The sequence below is a fragment of the Euleptes europaea genome, chromosome 4, assembly GCF_029931775.1.
Source record: "Euleptes europaea isolate rEulEur1 chromosome 4, rEulEur1.hap1, whole genome shotgun sequence".
NCBI lineage: Eukaryota > Metazoa > Chordata > Lepidosauria > Squamata > Sphaerodactylidae > Euleptes > Euleptes europaea.
This window is the reverse complement of record NC_079315.1, coordinates 16,472,137-16,489,538: the sequence shown is the minus strand read 5'-3', so window position 1 is coordinate 16,489,538 and position 17,402 is coordinate 16,472,137. Positions and strand designations below refer to the sequence as shown.

The 17,402-nt window shown below is 46.6% G+C and overlaps 1 protein-coding gene across 1 annotated transcript in view; it reads left to right on the top strand.

Moving 5' to 3' along the window:
• The first annotated feature begins 5,649 nt into the window (after positions 1-5,649).
• The window catches only part of TDRD7 (tudor domain containing 7), a 46,533-nt gene continuing 34,780 nt past the window's right edge, over positions 5,650-17,402 (top strand). The window contains exons 1-3 of the mRNA XM_056849182.1: positions 5,650-5,856; positions 8,690-8,831; positions 12,118-12,325. Of these exons, the coding sequence (XP_056705160.1) occupies positions 5,650-5,856; positions 8,690-8,831; positions 12,118-12,325 (557 nt within the window). The remainder of the gene's footprint in view (positions 5,857-8,689; positions 8,832-12,117; positions 12,326-17,402) is intronic.

Sequence of the window (17,402 nt, the reverse complement as noted above, 5' to 3'; positions counted from 1 at the left end):
ATTTGCTCTGCCTTCTATGGAGAATCAAACCGGTTTACAATCTTCTTCCCTTCCCCTCCCCCGCAACAGGCAACTTGTGAGGTAGGTGGGGCTGAGAGAGCTCTAAGAGAACTCTGACTAGCCCAAGGTCACCCAGCTGGCTTCATGTGGAGGAGTGGGGAAACCAACCTGGTTCACCAGATTAGTGTCCGCCACTCATGTGGAGGAGTGGGGAGTCAAACCTGGTTCTCCAGATTAGAGTCCACCGTTCCTAGCCACTACACCACACTGGCTCCTCATCTTCATTGTTGCCAAGGGTGGCCCTTGAACTACTTGATCTTCCTCTTTGGCTTGCCTCTCATTTACAATGCAGTCCTAAACAGCTGTACCTTTCCAAGTACATTGATGTCAGTGAATTTAGAAGGGTATAACTCTGCTTAAAATTGCATTGTTGGTCTCTCTGTCCTTCACTGTGTTGATGCTATAAAAATTCATGACATTGCATTATTGAAAACAATAATGACTATGCATTATTGGAAACAAAAGGCACCAAGTAAGGGGCAGGGGAAGTGTTAAGGTCAGATGGCTGAATTCTGGGGAATACTTACAGTACCCAACATATTTGGTGAATGTTGGTGCTTACCAGCATATCAGCAGAAGCATATCAAGTGGGAAGTTTGGTGAATGCCCATGCTTGTCACACATATGCTATTGAACGATGTCTGTGTTCGCTAGCATAGATCTTAGTTGTTGTAAATGGCTAAGGGAGCCGGTGTAGTGTAGTCATTAAGAGCAGCAGGCATTAATCTGGAGAAGCAGGTTTGATTCTTCACTCCTCCACATGAAGCCAGCTGCATGACCTTGGGCCTGTTGGGGGCTGGGGGAAGGTGATTGTAAGCCACTTTGAGACTCCTTATGGTAGAGAGAAGTGGGGTATAAAAACCAACTCTTCTTCTAAAGCACTGGTTCCCAAACTTTTCGGGCCACCGCCCCTTTGGTTCCACAGACTCAATCCCAGAGCCCCCTACCCTATAAAAAGCATTATTCAAAATTAGGGTTTGCATGCCTCACTAAAGAAGAAAATAATAAAATTTTAAAACTGTAACAATTAATTGCACATCTATTCAAAATCAAATTAAAACTTTTTAGTTGGAATATGTTCAACAAAACTGATGAACTTGGTCCAGTGGTACCAGCTCTTCAAAGTCTGGGGGAAAATGCAGATAGTTTCCACCAAATATGCCAGCATTGTGCCATAGCTTGATCTATTGTAAATTAGTGAACTACACAGTTGAAGGGGGCCCCCTGAAGGGGCCCCCTGAAGCCCCCTTGTCTCTTAGTGTCCCCCTAGGTAATCCCACCATCCACCCAGGGAGTGATACTGCCCACTTTGGGAACCACTGTTCTAAAATAATGCGGAATTGCTAGGATTCGTAGAAACGTTCCCTTAATTTTAGACTGTCCCCATAACATATCGAAGACAGGAACTGTAAGTCGCTCAGCTGCGATGATCCAAAGCTATTAAATCTGACCAACTCTGTTACCATTAGTCCTATTCACATCTTGATTACAAAAAATAAATACTGGGCATTGAGGAAGCACTTTGAGGTGCTCAAAGCACTTTTGCACGTGTTGTCAGTAATCCTAAAAACAATCCTGTAAAGTAGATTAATATTGTCCCCTCCCTTCCATTGCATCTGTAGGACTGAGACCAAATTCTCCTAGCTTGTCAAAAGACACCTATTGAGTCCTTAGCGAGCCAAATCTCACAAAATAAACTTGTTACCATAAACATTTTGGCCTGAGTCTCAAACTTGTATCACCTCTGTTTTCTTTGGTTATTAATAATGTGGTGTATAAATGGCCCTCTTGCTCTAGGATGATGCATTTAGGTTAAGAATGGTGAACTCTAATCTGGAGATCCAGGTTTGATTCCCCACGCCTCCACATGAACAATGGACTCTAATCTGGTGAACCGTGTTTGAACTCTCAGTCCCACGTACCTCACGAGGCATCTGTTGTGGGGAAGGGAAGGTGATTTTAGAATCCTTAAAGGTAGAGACAAGCGGGCTATAAAAACCAACTCTTGTACTATCTTGCTCTGTGCTTGTCAACAGAGTGCCGCTCTGTAATTAAACTAGCTTGCCGGTATCTCACACCCACACCACCGATGCTTGCTAAATGTGTTAGGAAGAACACTTGTGTTACCTGGTGCACAGTGTGCACTCAAAAAAAGAAGAACCCTCACATGAACGCACGTGCAGCTGAGGAAGCTGCTTTCAAGGCTTGTATTAGATTCCCCTCCCCATTGCTGCTATTAAAGCAGTTACTGTGTTGTCTGGTTTCTTTATAGCAATAAACAGTAAAAAGGCTTGCTTCTGGGTGTGTTAAGTGTTATTACTGTTTAGCTGGCACAGTAACAAGTTCACTGTGTGTGTGTGTGTGTGTTAAGGGCCGTCAAGTCGCTTCCGACTCATGGCGACCCTGTGAATCAATGTCCTCCAGGTCTTACAAACTGAGGGCCGTGGCTTCCTTTATAGAGTCAACCCATCTTTTGTTGGGTCTTCCTCTTTTCCTGCTCCCTTCGGCTTTTCCTAGCATGACAGTCTTTTCTAGTGACTCTTGTCCTCTCATAATGTGACCAAAGTACGACAGCCTCAGTTTAGTTTGTACACTCTGTGTACAAGGCTAAAAACAACAATATGTTGAGACATTGGGCTCCTGCAGAAAAATAACTGCTTTCCAATATGCTATGAATTCTGTGCCCATATTGAGCTCCTTCTTTAAAAAAAGAAACTGGCACAATTGCCACTCTCTTCTGTTGTGATGTGCTGACTGAGCTTGTTTTTGGCAATGCATCCCTGGTCTCTATGGCGTTTCCAGAACTGGGGACTCCCGCACCATGGCTTAGTTCTCTGCCTCTAGTCCCTTTTGAAGATTTTGGAAGTGATGGTCATAGGCTCTGCTGAGTGTGTAGTTTATATTCTTCTCAGCAATGTGTTTTGTTCAGTGGAGTGCTTGTTTGCAGGGCTGAATGCCCGCAGCGTTATCGAGGCCGGCGATCACGGAGCAATCTTGTCTTCCTTTAAAAGGTGCAGCGTTTTCTGATAGACAATGTTGGTTAGTTGTTCAGCCTGTCTTGTCATTCTTGTGCTTCAGAACTTATATGTGAGTATTTCATAGGGAATAGTCTCCCTATACACCCCATGGGAAGAATAGAATGTTTTACCTTTATACTATGCTATCAGATAACAATCAGGAGATCACTTTTAAGGTGGCAAAATTTGGCTGGCTGGTTTTAAAGATCAGGAAATCTTGAGCTACTCTGGTACAGGAAGGATCATAAGCAGTTATTATTATATATCTTCCTTTACCCATCTATCTATATATTTTTAAATATCATTTTATCTTATATTTTAGTGGTGACGAATGATTATCAATCATATGGGCCTGACTGATGATATGATATTTATATTTACAACCTATGTTATACTTTTAATTCTATGTATATAACAGCATTCTGTTCTAGGACCGTAATAAATATTTACTGACTACACACCCCATGCTCTCCTCATTCTCCAGATATGGAAACTATTTGAACGTTGTTGTGTTAAAAAATCTGGCACTTTCAGATAAGTTGCCCGTAGGGTTTTAGCGAGGGAATTGCCTTCTGTAGAAAATCTAACACCTCAGCAATGCAATGTAATTTAGGGTCACAGGCAAGGGGGATTAATTCTTTCACCATTTGGTTAGGGATTTCTTTTAAACGAGTAAGCCTGTAAAAATAATTTTTATTTTTTTATGATCAGAGTATTTAAGCGACAGTCCTATTGAACAGTGTTTGGGAATGAATATCAGCAGCTAACTAGTGGGGGGAAAGCTGTCTCAGCTTCTAACAAAAACCCATTCGGTCCTCTTCAGCACTAAGATGAGTTTAGCTAAGGGCTGCTAATTTAATGGCAAGTAAAACTTGAATATATTGGAAAAGGGCACGAAAACCTTAAACATTTAAGCAAGGACGTAGCTCTAAACTTCCGATAGCTGTGACATGTTTCACTCAGATGCCCACTTTTACAGTGTGTGAAAGTAAAAAGATGCTTTTACACTTGCTGAATAATGTACTTTCAATCCACTTTCAGTGTACTTTGCAGCTGGATTTTACTGTGGGAAATGGCAAAATCTACTTGCAAATGATCATCAAAGTGCATTGAAAGTGCATTATTCAGAATGTGTGAAAGCACCCAAAATGATGTATCCTCAGAGGAGTTTGCCTGTTTGTTTCTGCATGTTGTAGATGTGCCTTCCTGAACGAAGGGAGTGAGAGCCCAGAGATGCAAAAGGCAGCCACGTCCGTAGATGAATACTCAGGGTTCCCTGGAGCCATCTGTCTATTTCTGATGGCGTGCTAGCAGTTTTTCAAAGCATGCAGCCAGAGTTACTGAATTAGAGAGGACCGAAGAGGTATGTTGCCCTCGCGACTGTTTTGGAGTTGAGCTCTGTTGGAATGATTGGAAGCAGAAGTTCATTTTTAAAAACATCCCTTTGTACCTGCAGGCCTGCCATTTTGGGTATAACCAAGATAAGTTAGTCTCAAAGGCACAAGGAAGCGGACTTTGAAGAAAGCTTATGCAATGAACCTTGTTGATTGAGGAGACTTTAGGGCTATTTCATGTTCTCATATTGGCCACCCAGGGAGTGTATTTGCAACGAAAAGAACACTTGCACCTCCCTTCAGACAGTAAGGTGTACTTAACAACTCTGTGTAGCAAAATCATAAACAGTGGGTAATTTTTACTTTAATGGGAGTTCCTCTAAGGTTGAATCAAATGCTGGTTACTGTGCAAAATACAAATACCAGCAGGTTAGAATTACGTATACATTGTTTTATTAGGTCGCATTTCACATATGTCAGAAAACCCTATTTTTAGATTGGTTTTGTCTCTTCTTTTTATTTAGTTCTAATATAGTTTTGGAGTTCTATAGGATGACTTTAACAGAATGGTTTTTATGCCTGTTAAAGTTGAGGCTACTGTGTAGTTACAGCATGGCATAATGGTTAAAAGTGGTGGAATCTAATCTGGAGAACCAGGTTCGATTCCCCACTCTGCCACATGAAGCCTGCTGGGTGACATTGGACCAGTCACAGTTCTCTGAACTCTCTCAGCCCCACCTACCTCACAAGGTGTCTGTTGTGGGGAGGGGAAGGGAAGGTGACCGTAAGCCGATTTGAGACTCCTTAAAGGTAGAGAAAAGCAGGGTATAAAAACCAACTCTTCCTCTTCTTCTTCTTAAATAAGTCTTTCCTTATGGACAACTATATTTGAACCTGGATTTCTGTCGCCTGAGTATATGCTGTCCGCTGCTCTACGCTGGCTCTCTTGCACTTTGTTGGGAATGTCTGGCAAGGTATTTACTCATCGAAACCTAAGCATTTGTTCTGTTTGCTACAGCAGTCAAAGTAAAAAAGTTGTTTCAATAGTTGTGATTTATTTTTATTTTTTTTGCATTCTTTCTTGGGAACTACTAACTGGTACTTTTAGCTAGTGCAGGTTATTTCATTGCTGGGTGCGCTAGTCTTGGATTTCTTGCTTATTAATGGGACAAATCCCACAAGCATAAGTAAAATCCGAATTTTGAATCCTAAATGCATTCTTTCTGTTACAGGTGAAGATGCAGGAAGCCGACCTGGTTGCCAAGATGCTTCGAGCTGTCCTCCAGTCCCATAAAGATGGAGTACCCTTTTCTCATTTGCAAGGGGAGTATAAATCTTTAACTGGAGACTGGATCCCTTTTAAACTGCTGGGGCACCCTTCTTTGGAAGCATACCTGAAAAGCGTTCCTGGAGTGGTCAGGATTGAAATTGGTAAAACTGGGGAGGTAAGTGATCTGCGCCTTCTATAATTGGGGTTTGTGTCATGGGTAGGATTGCCAACCTCCAGGCACTAGCTGGTGATCTCCTGCTATTACAACTGATCTCCAGCCGATAGAGATCAGTTCACCCGGAGAAAATGGCCACTTTGACGATTGGACTCTATGGCATTGAAGTCCCTCCCCAAACCCTGCCCTCCTCAGGCTCCGCCCCAAAAACCTCCAGCCAGTGGCAAAGAGGGACCTATCAACCCTAGTCATGGGTATTGGTGCTACAGCTATACATATAAACTATCTGGCATTTAATGCAGATTTTCTTAGGCAAATGTAAGTAGCTAATGGCTATTGAGGTGTGACCATCCTGTTAACTGTGGTCCTTAAATACAACTGTGGTTGTATTTAAAATCTGCACCTCTTTGGACCTGGGCCTATTTTACAACCCAGGTGGCAGCATGAAGCCCAGTCTGATTTTTTTACATTTTTTCCTTCTATTAAATGTTAAAAAATGCAGCGTTGCCCCTGTACAACCCATCTTAAGTTAGTGTGTGAGGTCTGAACTAAAAGTTACCTTTATAACAGTCAGAATCGGGTTGTACATGTGCAACTGCAAAAAGGAGACACCCCCCCGGTAACATTTCTGCTTGGAAAATGGTGCATGATGGGAGAGGTATGAGCATTCCCCTCCCCATACACACACACACACACACATACCAGTTTTGAGCAGAATTGTGCTCTCTTATTTTTAAGGAGACATTCCCCAGACCTGCTGTGTGGCTGCCAGGAAAGTGAGTCTGGTGTGGGGAACCTGGGCCCAACCCTTTAAAAAATGTAAAAATTAGTTCGGCCCACATTCATTTGCATGTGTCAAATGATATGGCCTTGGAGCGTCTGGAGGACTTTTCGTATTCCTGGAGCCCTGGCTGCACTAGTTGCACCATTCCAATTATGTAGTGGGGAAAACATGCACTCCGCCATTTGGATATTGAAGCAAGTGCTCCTCCGAAACACTTAACGTGCAGAGTGCCTGCCTTTACCTGCACCAGTCTAATGTCTGGAATTCATGATCAATACTACAAGAAAAGAGGTGGACAGGCAACTAATCATAACTAAAGCTGCTACATTACTAGTTGACAATGAATTTAAACCAGTGGTTCCCAAGGTGGGCATAATCATAACTAAAGCTGCTACATTACTAGTTGACAATGAATTTAAACCAGTAGTTCCCAAGGTGGGCAGTACCACCCCCGGTGGGCGGTGGGATTACCTAGGGGGGCACTAAGAGGCGAGGGGCAGCAGGGGGGGCCTAGAGGTGGGGCCTTTCATCTGTGTTGTTGGATAGGATAGGGGGCGCTGGGGTTGAGTTTGTGGAACCAAGGGGCGGTGGCCAGAAAAGTTTGGGAACCACTGATTTAAACAGAGGCAAAGCTAAGTAGCTGACAGTTCCAACAAACGCAAGTAAACCCAGACTCTAAATTACTCCTATTCCCCTTATCTACTGTTGAAGGATAGACTGCAGGTATCCTTCACCCAGTCTGCATCTCTGCACTTCCTGTATGCTTTTCTTCCTTTTTGGTGAATGTTGATTTTTTTTATGTTATTGTCCTTCTCCTTGAGCTCTTTTTGAGGTCTCTGCACCCGACTTTCGCATGTTCATTCTTCTGGCGTTCTGTGCCTCTCTCTTCACTTGCTGTGCTTATAAAGCAATATACTTGCATATATCTGTATAAATGTGCTGCTCCGGTCACTGTCAGTTTATGGTGGCCTCCCACAGAATTCTGCATTCCTCCTCCATTCAAGCCTTTTTGGTCATGGCACCAATTCTTGGGGATGGAGGATGTTTGAAGGGCATCACCTTTGCCTGTCGTATGAACATTTGAAGCTACCTTATACTGAATCAGACTCTTGGTCCATCAAAGTCAGTACTGTCCGCTCAGACTGGCAGCTGCTCTCCAGAGTCTTCAGGAAGGCGTGCAAGTCTGTCCACTTTCACGAAGGCATTTATCAAGGCTCCTGTTGGGGATAAGCCTATAGAGGCAACTGATTTTTACTATTGGCTGGCCGCGTTTGTAGTGATAATTGGTTTCTTTCTCTGAGAGCCAGCGTGGTGTAATGGTTAAGAGCGGCGGAGAACCAGGTTAGTTTCCCCACTCCTATGCATGAAGCCAGCTGGGTGACCTTGGGCCGGTCACAGTTCCCTCTGAACTCTCTCAGCCCCACCTACCTCACAAGGTGCCTATTGTGGGGAGAGGAAGAGGTGATTGTAAACCGGTTTGATTCTTCTTTAAAGGTAGGGAAAGTTGGCATATAAAAACAAACTCTTCTTCTTCCAACCACTTGTGTGTAATTAGAAATTGAGGATAGAAAGCTATTTGATGGCTCTATAGCAGGTTTTCTGCTTTGTATGTTCTGCTTTGACATGGTGGTGGAATATGCTGTCAAGTCGCAGCCACCTTATGGTAGGTTTTTCAAGGCAAGAGTCGAACAGAGGTGGTTTGCCATTGCCTGCCTCTGCGCAGCAACCCTGGACTTCCTTGGTGGTCTCCGGTTTGATTCTCCTTAAAAGGTAGGGAAAGTCGGCATATGAAAATCAGCTCTTCTTCTTCTTCTTTGTGTGCCTCTGTCATACCGAAACTGGCTAGCAAGATGCCAGTAACAGCGTAGTGATGGGAGTATTTTAAGTACAAACACCTCGCTACCTTCACACAAAGAGGACCTGAGGCTGTTTCCATCGGCTCTTGTTTCCTGTGACTGACCATGCAGACCTTGAGGGTACATAATGCCGTTGTCTTTTTCCCTGAAAATGTGGGGCAGAAATAAGTTTCGCTTCTTCTTTCCTGAGCAGGTCACTTGCCACGCCGTGGCTTGCCAGGAGACTGCAAGGATTGCTCAGCTCGTCGCTCGCCAGAGGACTTCCAGGAAAAAGTCAGGGAGGCAAGTGAATTGCAGGATGAGGCTGAAAAGAAGCGCTCCCCTCGCCTTAGTGGGTAAGCGTGTCCGCTGGAAAATGCCACACTGGTCCAGCCTGAATTAATCAACTTTGCACTAATCACCGACGGAGCTTCTCTATTGTGCCAATTCTGCTGACTGAACGAACTGCAAAAACACTGCAGCGGTTTGTGTTGCGGGGCAATCTGGTCTTGCAAATGTGCACAGAACTACCATGTTTACTGGAAAGAAAGGCTAGGGTTCCCCTCCCCCCCTGCACATGCCTTCAGGAAGACAAAGGGGCCATCTTAATTTCAAATACAAATTATGGGGTCGTATAGTGGTTACGGTGCCAGACTAAGACCTGGGAGGCGCAGGTTTGCATCCCCCACTCTGCCATGGAAGCTTTGCTAGGTAGCCTTGGGGGCGGTCACTCTGTCTCAGCCTCATCTACCTTACAGGGTTGTTGTGAGGATAAAGTGGAGGAGAAGAGAATGTTGTAATCCACTTGGGGGTCTCCATTGCTGGGGGGGGAGGTTGGATATAAATAAATAATAAACAGTAATATACACAAACGTGTTAATGGTTTTCAGGAGGATTTGCCTTGCATTCAGGGTTGTTTTCCTTTTGAGTAAATATGGTAACTGCATACAAGGAAGCAAATATAGCAGTGGTTCCCAAAGTGGACACTACCACCCCCTGGGGGGCAGTGGGATTACCTAGTGGTGCACTAAGAGGCAAGGGGGCAGCAGGGGGGCGCTAGAGGTGGGCCCCTTCAACTGTGTTGTTCACTAATTTAAAATAAAGCGAGCTATGGCACCATGCTGGCAAATTTGGTGAAAACTATCAGAATTTTCCCCCAGACTTTGAAGAGCTGGTACCACGGGATCAAGTTCATCAGTTTTGTTGAGTCATTCCAACTAAAAAGTTTTAATTTCATTTTGAATAGCTGTGCGATTAATTGTTACTGTTTTGAAATTTTATTGTTCTTTAGTGAGTCATGCAAACCCCTATTTTGAATAATGCTTTTTTATAGGATAGAGCAGTGGTCGGCAAACTGCGGCTCGCGAGCCACATGCGGCTCTTGGGCCCCTTGAGTGCGGCTCTGCCACAAATCCCCCCCCCCGGCTGCCTGATGAACAGCTGATGGACGGGGGGTTTAAACTGCTCCGCGCAGGCTGTTCGTCGGGCAGCCGGGCGGGGGGGTTTAAAGACCCCCTCCCGCCAAGCTTCCCGGGACTTCCCAGCGCCTCCCCTGGCCAGAAAAACGGCGGCGGCCGTGGGGCGGAGTGTGCACATGGAGGCTGCGGCGCTGTGGGAGCTGGTGGCGTGCGTGGGGGCCCGACAGCGGCTGCTGCTGGTGGCCAAGCGGCGGGCCGGTGGAACACTTCGCGCAGGACCTCTTTGGCGAGGTGGGCGGCAGGGCGCATGGGGCCGGCCGTCGCTGGCCCTGGTGCCTGCTGGCCTTTGTGCTGTGCCGGCCGGGCCCGGTGGTGGCGGCGTGGCGGCAGCTGGGTGAACTGGTGCGCGGGCAGCTGGCGGCGGCCGCCAGCCTGGTGGGCGTGCTGCTGCAGGAGGAGGAGGCGGGCGGGGCGGCCCGCCCCAGGCTGAGCGGGAAGCGGTGCGCCTGCGGCTGGAGGCGCTGCTGTGCCGGGCCTGCACCAGGCGACGGTGCTCCAGGTGGCCCACTACAGCCCCGGCGCCCCGCAGGGCGCAGCGCCTGTCCGCGCCGCCGCCCTCCGCGCCGCCCTCCAGCTGCAAGCAGGTGCGACGCCCTCACCCCGCCACCCCCACGGTCTTGATACCCCTCTTCGCTCCCCGTGGCGACTGTTTGTGCACGGGCGGTCTTCCTGGGATTCGTCTCTCTCTTGATGCACGTTTTCCCCATCCGAGTCCTTGTTGAGTTTGGAGAATGTGGATGGGGGAAATGTTCATTTAGAGAGCGGCAAACCAAGGCCAAACCTCCCGTGCATAAATGGCCAAATACTGGCTTTTAGGGCAGTGCCTTCCCTGTCTTACAACAGCTCTGCAAGGTAGGATGGACTGAAAGTTTGTCATGGTGCAAGGTCACATCCAGCCTGGTGGAAGTGGACATTGGAACCCAGGATCCGAATGTCTGTCGTCCTCCCCGCTGTACTGCACCAGCCTGGCGGGGGGGGGGGGTCTTTAAACTGCTTCGCGCTGCCTGGGCAGGTTAAACTGCAGAGCAGTTTAAACCCCCCCCCCCCGCCCATCAGCTGTTCGTCGGGCAGCCGGGTTGTTTAAACTGCTCCGTGCTGCCTGGGCAGGCAGCACGGAGCAGTTTAAAGACACACACACACCCCCGCCGCCAGGCTTCCCGGGAGTCCCAGGAAGCCTGGCCGGGGGGGGGGGTTAAACTGCTTCGTCGGGCAGCTGGGGGGGGCATTTAAACTGGCTCTCAAAAGAAATGTCAATCGTTGTACTGTTGATATTTGGCTCTGTTGACTGAGTTTGCCGACCACTGGGATTGGGGGCTCTGGGGATGAGTTTGTGGGACCAAGGGGGGCGGTGGCACGAAACGTTTGGGAACCACTGGAGTGTAAGCAGGGGATTGGTGCACATCTTGCGTAGCGTAACAGAATGCGCATGTGCTTCTTTTTGAGTGTTTACCTAACCAACTTCATTAGCCCTGACCACCCTGTCAGTTAGGCTGCTGTTAAATCCATGTTAATGAGAGAGGAAGGGTGATTATGCACCAATAGTATTTGTGAGAGTTCTATTGCCTGTATAATAAACGTTGTATATTTATTTTTAAAATGTTGATTTTTTGATCTTCACACAATGCATAGTTAAATTGTGGAACTCCCTGCCCCAGGATGTGGTGATGGCTGCCAACTTGGAAGGCTTTAAGAGGGGAGTGGACATGATCATGGAGGAGAGGGGTATCCATGGCTACTAGTAAAAGTGGATACTAGTCATGATGCATACGTGTTCTCTCCAGGATCAGAGGAGCGTGCCTATTATATGAGGTGCTGTGGAACACAGGCAGGACGGTGCTGCTACAGTCGTCTTGTTTGTGGGCTTCGTAGAGGCCCCTGGTTGGCCACTGTGTGAACAGACTGCTGGACTTGATCTTGGTCTGATCCAGCATGGCTTTTCTTACGTTCTTTCGTGTGCTTTTTCAACTTGTCCAAGAGATGAGCAAGCATTTAAATCTCCCGGTATAGTAAAATAGGATATGCTTGCCTGAATTTGCTGGCTAGTCGCGTTTTGCCTTTCTAGTACCGACTAAGAAAGTCTGTTGAAAAATATAAGTAAATTGAAGATGAAACCGGCTTCTCTCTCACCCACCCACCCCCAGCCTTACATTTTGTTGTATTACAGGCAAGCCAAAGTGCACGCTGAGGAAGCCTGGATTCACAAGTCCCGCAGAGAACAGCGAGAGGCCAATGCTCCCGCTGCTGCAGAGCAGGGGAGGCCACGCCGTCTTTAGACCTTGTGTGAGCGGCCCGCCGTACCCTCTGTCCCCGGCTTTCAGGAGCGCCGAATCGAGAGAAGTCTTAATACAGGGACACATGACGGTGATGAACAGGTTAGAATTTGGTTAAGAAGTTGGCCGAGTATGAAGAGGTTGATGTTACACTCTTACCATTACATGCCAGGGGTGGGTGGGAGTTGCCCTCTGATTATGCAGAGAAACGCACCGAATATAAGCCTCGACAAAAAGCTAAAATACTTTTAAACTGTTTAAGCAATGAAAACATCTTTTCCTTTTTGGCTTTGGGGGTGGGGGGGTACACCGAGTGGTAAAGCTGCAGTACTGCAGTCAAAAGCTCTGCTCGCGACCTGAGTTCGATCCCGGCCGAAATCAGTTTCAAGTAGCATCAAGGGCCAGTGTTGCAATACTAGCACACTTAGAACTGATACTAGCAGAGTTTTCTCTCCAGGATGCAGGCTGAGGCCTTGAAATCATGGCCTGAAATATCTGCCTTGCAACACACACACACAGAGTTGTATGAAAACATCCAGCCCTAGGAAGATTCCAGAGAATTCAAAAGCTTGCACACCGTGTTGTGTTGTTGTGATGAGCCATAAAAAAGATTTCATGCAATTTATATCTGAAGTCTTTTCATTTTTTATTATATGATGTTAATAAAAACAAGACGAATTACACAAAGAGCTGAGATTATTTATTTATTTTATTTTATTACATTTTTACCCCACTTTCCCCAGCCCAAAGGCCAGGCTCAGGGCGGCTTACAAACCCAGAAATAAAAATCAATATATATGAATGACTACCATTCATTCCCATGACAAAGTGGTATAGAAGGACTCATGCCAAGGTCTCCTTTAGAGATAACATAATGAGCATATAATAAGAAATATCATTATTTGGAAAAAGATTAAAAAATCAATAGTTAAGTACAAGAGTATGTAATATATGAAAGATAAATAATTAAATTATACAAATTGCCACACTATACATATTTGTCCCTGTATGTAGATGATTTCTTGGATAGTTTGAGTAAATAATTATATTTCTACTATGAGTCAAGTTCAAAATTCTGTTATTACTTTACAGTGATTCAACTTGTTAACTCCATTTTATTTGAGATTACAAAACAGCAAACAATAAGTATTATCAATAATTCATGACTTTCATATCAGAACATTTTGCTTCTCACTGTTCCCACTCTCCCCCCCAATACATCTTTTCAAGAGCAGTATAAGTAATGTGCTTTCCATTCATCATAAAGTTTATTGCTTGGCCTTTTGTTCACATAGTTTGTTCATTTTGCCCTTGCTGCATATTCTGCTAATTTACTCTTTCAGTCCTCTGTAGCTGGACTCACTTCTGACTATATCTGAAGTCTTCTTTTATAGTTCTGCCTGTGTTCCAAAGCACCTAATATAGCAGGCATGCTGCTCTGATCCTGGAAAGAATAGGTATGCATCCTGACTAGTACCCATTTTTACTAGTAGCCATGGATAGTCCTCTCCTCCATGAACATGCCCACTCCCCTTTTAAAGCCTTCCAAGTTGGCAGCCATCACCACATCCTGGGGCAGGGAGTTCCACAATTTAATTATGCGTTATGAAATTATGTTAAGAAATACTTACTTTTGTCTGTTTTGAATCTCTCACCCCCAGCTTCAGCTGATGACCCCGCGTTCCGGTATTATGAGAGGGCGAAAACCTTCGTCCACTCTCTCAATACCATGCATAATTTTATAGACCTCTATCATATCTCCTTAACTACCTTCTTTCCAAGTTGTGTGCGTGTGTGTGTGTGTGTGTGTTAAGTGCCATCAAGTCGCTTCCGACTCATGGCGACACTATGAATGAAAGTCCTCCAAAATGTCCTGTTTTTGACGATCTTGCAAACTGAAGGCTGTGGCTTCCTTTATTGAGTCAATCCATCTCTTGTTGGGTCTTCCTCTTTTCCTGCTGCCCTCAACTTTTCCTAGCATTACTGTCTTTTCCAGTGACTCTTGTCGTCTCATGGGGTGAACAAAATACGATAACCGCAGTTTAGTCATTTTAGCTTCCAGAGTCAGTTCAGGCTTGATTTGATCTATAACCCACTGATTTGTTTTTTTGGCAGTCCACGGAATCCGTAACACTCTCCTCCAACACCACATTTCAAATGAATCTATTCCTATCAGCTTTCTTCACTGTCCAGCTTTCACACCCATACATAGTAATAGGGAATACGATGGCATGAATTAATCTAGTCTTGGTGGCCAGTGACACATCCTTACACTTCCAAATATTTTCTAGCTCCTTCATGGCTGCCCTTCCCAGGCTCAATCGCCTTCTGATTTCTTGGCTGCAGTCTCCCTTTTGGTTGATGGTGGAGCCAAGGAATAGAAAGTCTTCAACAATTTCAATTTCCTCATTGTCAACCTTAAATTTGTGTAATTCTCCTGTAGTCATTACTTTTGTTTTCTTGATGTTCAGCTGTAGTCCTGCTTTGGCACTTTGTCTTTTAATTTTCAGCAGTAGTCACTTCAAATCTTCACTATTTTCTGCCAATAATGTAGTGTCATCAGCATATCTCAAATTATTAATGTTTCTCCCTCTGATTTTCACTCCACCTTCATCTAAATCTAATCCAGCTTTCCTAATTATACGTTCTGCATATAGATTGAAGAGATAGGGAGATAAAATACATCCTTGTCTGACACCTTTGCCAATTGGAAACCATTCCGTTTCTCCATATTCTGTTCTAACTGTGGCCTCTTGTCCAGAGCAGTGGTCGGCAAACTCATTAGTCAACAGAGCCAAATATCAACAGTACAACGATTGAGATTTCTTTTGAGAGCCAAAACGCCTTTTAACAACCATTCATGCACGGGAGGTTTTGCCTTGGATTTGCCGCTCTCTAGATGCACATTTTCTCCATCTGCATTCTCAAAACTGCAGGGGGGCTTATTGTTGAGTTTTGAGAATCTGGATGGGGAAAATGTGCATCTGAGTGGCAAATCCAAGGCAAAACCTCCCATTCATAAATGGCCAATAACCCCCCATGCAGAGTTTTGAGAATCTGGATGGGGAAAATGTGCATGTAGAGAGTACAAATCCCAAAAAGAGAGTACAAAGGAATCAAACATTGCTTCGCCCCCCCCCCCCCGGGCCCCGTGGCCTCCCCCGACCCCCACTGACCTCTCGGCGGCCGCCCTGGCGCATCCCGGTCGCCTCGGCCTCCCACGCTCGCCTCTCGGCCTCCTCCTTCTCCTCACTGCCGCCGCCTGGGCTCCTTCCTTCCCGGCCGGCCTGCCGCCCGCCCGCCCCTCCTCAGCGCCTCCGCCTCCTCCGCCAGCCAAAACCAGTGCGCAAAATCCTGCCCGCTGATTTGCTGCCGCCGTCCGCCTTGGCGCCGCCGGCCCTCGAGCGCGCGTTCAAAACCCGTCCGCGCTGTGAGGGGAGGGAAAGGGGGGGAGGAGGAGGAGGGGTACGACAGGGAGAGGGAGAGTTCACTCCAAACCTGCGTCGCAGCCGGTGCGGCAGGAAAGGTGGGACAACCCCGCCGGGGACTGGAGGGGGCCACCAGCTACCACCTACCCTTTCCCAGCAGGATCTCAAGTGGGGGGAAGAGCAGTACCCCCGAAGACAGCCCGGCCAGCAACCACCCAGCCACCCGAGAGCCGGGAGAGAACTAGCTGGTGCGCGGTGTTCTACCGCTGCCTCTTCAAAGCCCCGACAACCAGCTGAGACGCCGGCAGGCGGACGCGCCCGGGGCGGGGCCGGGGAGATTGGAGCAACCGGGCTGGGAGGGTGGAGGAGGCTGATGCAAGCTTCTCTCGCCCTTATGTGGGCTTGGGGGGGGTGGAGCCTAGGAGGGGAAAGGGGGTAGGATGAGGATGGACGGCTATAATAAGCGGCTGTGGGGCGGAGGCTGGGGAGGAGCGAAGCAGTGCCACCCGGACGGGCAGAGCCGCACTCAAGGGGCCAGAGAGCTGCATGCAGCTCGCGAGCCGCGGTTTGCCGACCACTGGTCCAGAGTACAGGTTGGAGATCAAAACGATCAGATGTAGTGGCACACCCATTTCCTTTAAAACCAGCCATAGCTTTCCAAGTTAAACAGCCCTAAGTATTCTCTCTTTTCTCTTTTTAGCGGTGCTTGTAAATAGCCATAGATAGAAGATTGCCGCCAGGTGTCAAAGCTTTGCACGTCCATTCCCATTACCATCAGTGAGCGAAACTAGTAAAAAGTAGCTGCAAAGCTGAGCATAGTTATGTTTTAGGATATTTATAACCTGTTTTAAAGGCCTTTTTTAAAAAAATGGAATACTATTTTCCATCTTTAAAAAATAATAATTTGTACCCGCAATCAGAATGAAAGCTGGTGGGAGTTTAATGTCAAAGGTCTGTTTACGCTGCAGGCCCCCAGCTGCCCATGTGCTGAAGTCCAAGTTGGCAAGCTCAGCTGCTGCACCATCACTTTTCTTCAGTGCATTGTTCGCCACTGTACTGGGTCATCAAAACACGATTCAGATAATGGCCTCTGAGGTTAGCCTAAGCCTCTTGGAACAGCTCCAATTACCTTGATAATCCCCCTGTTGTGCGCCTGCGGCTTGTTGTAATTGAGCAATGACTTGAAGTAGCAGAGGACACCACCAGGGAAAGCGGCATGCGGGCACAGCGCGTTAGCATTTTCCTGAGAAGAACAGTTTTAAAAGTAGGGGAGCCAGAGTGGGAAAACACCTTCATTGGGTGGCATTGCGGTTAAAACGCTTAGGGCTGTTTGGCTTGGAAAGAAGGCATCTAAGGGGAGACTTGGGAGAGGTCTATTAAAATTATGCATGATATGGAGAGAGTGGGGCATCTGCTGAAGCTGGAGGGTTAGAGATTCAAAACAGACAAAAGGGAGTATTTCTTCACACACAACACATAGATAAATTGTGGAACTCCCTGCCCTAGGATGTGGTGATGGCTGCCAACTTGGAAGGCTTTGAGAGGGGATTGGACATGTTCATGGAGGAGAGGGTTATCCATGGCTACTAGTCAAAATGGATACTAGTCATGATGAAGACCTATTCTCTCCTGTATCAGAGGAGCATGCCTATTTTATTAGGTGCTGTGGAACACCGGCAGGACAATGCTGCTGCAGTCGTCTTGTTTGTGGGCTTCCTAGAGGCCCCTAGTTGGCCACTGTGTGAACAGAC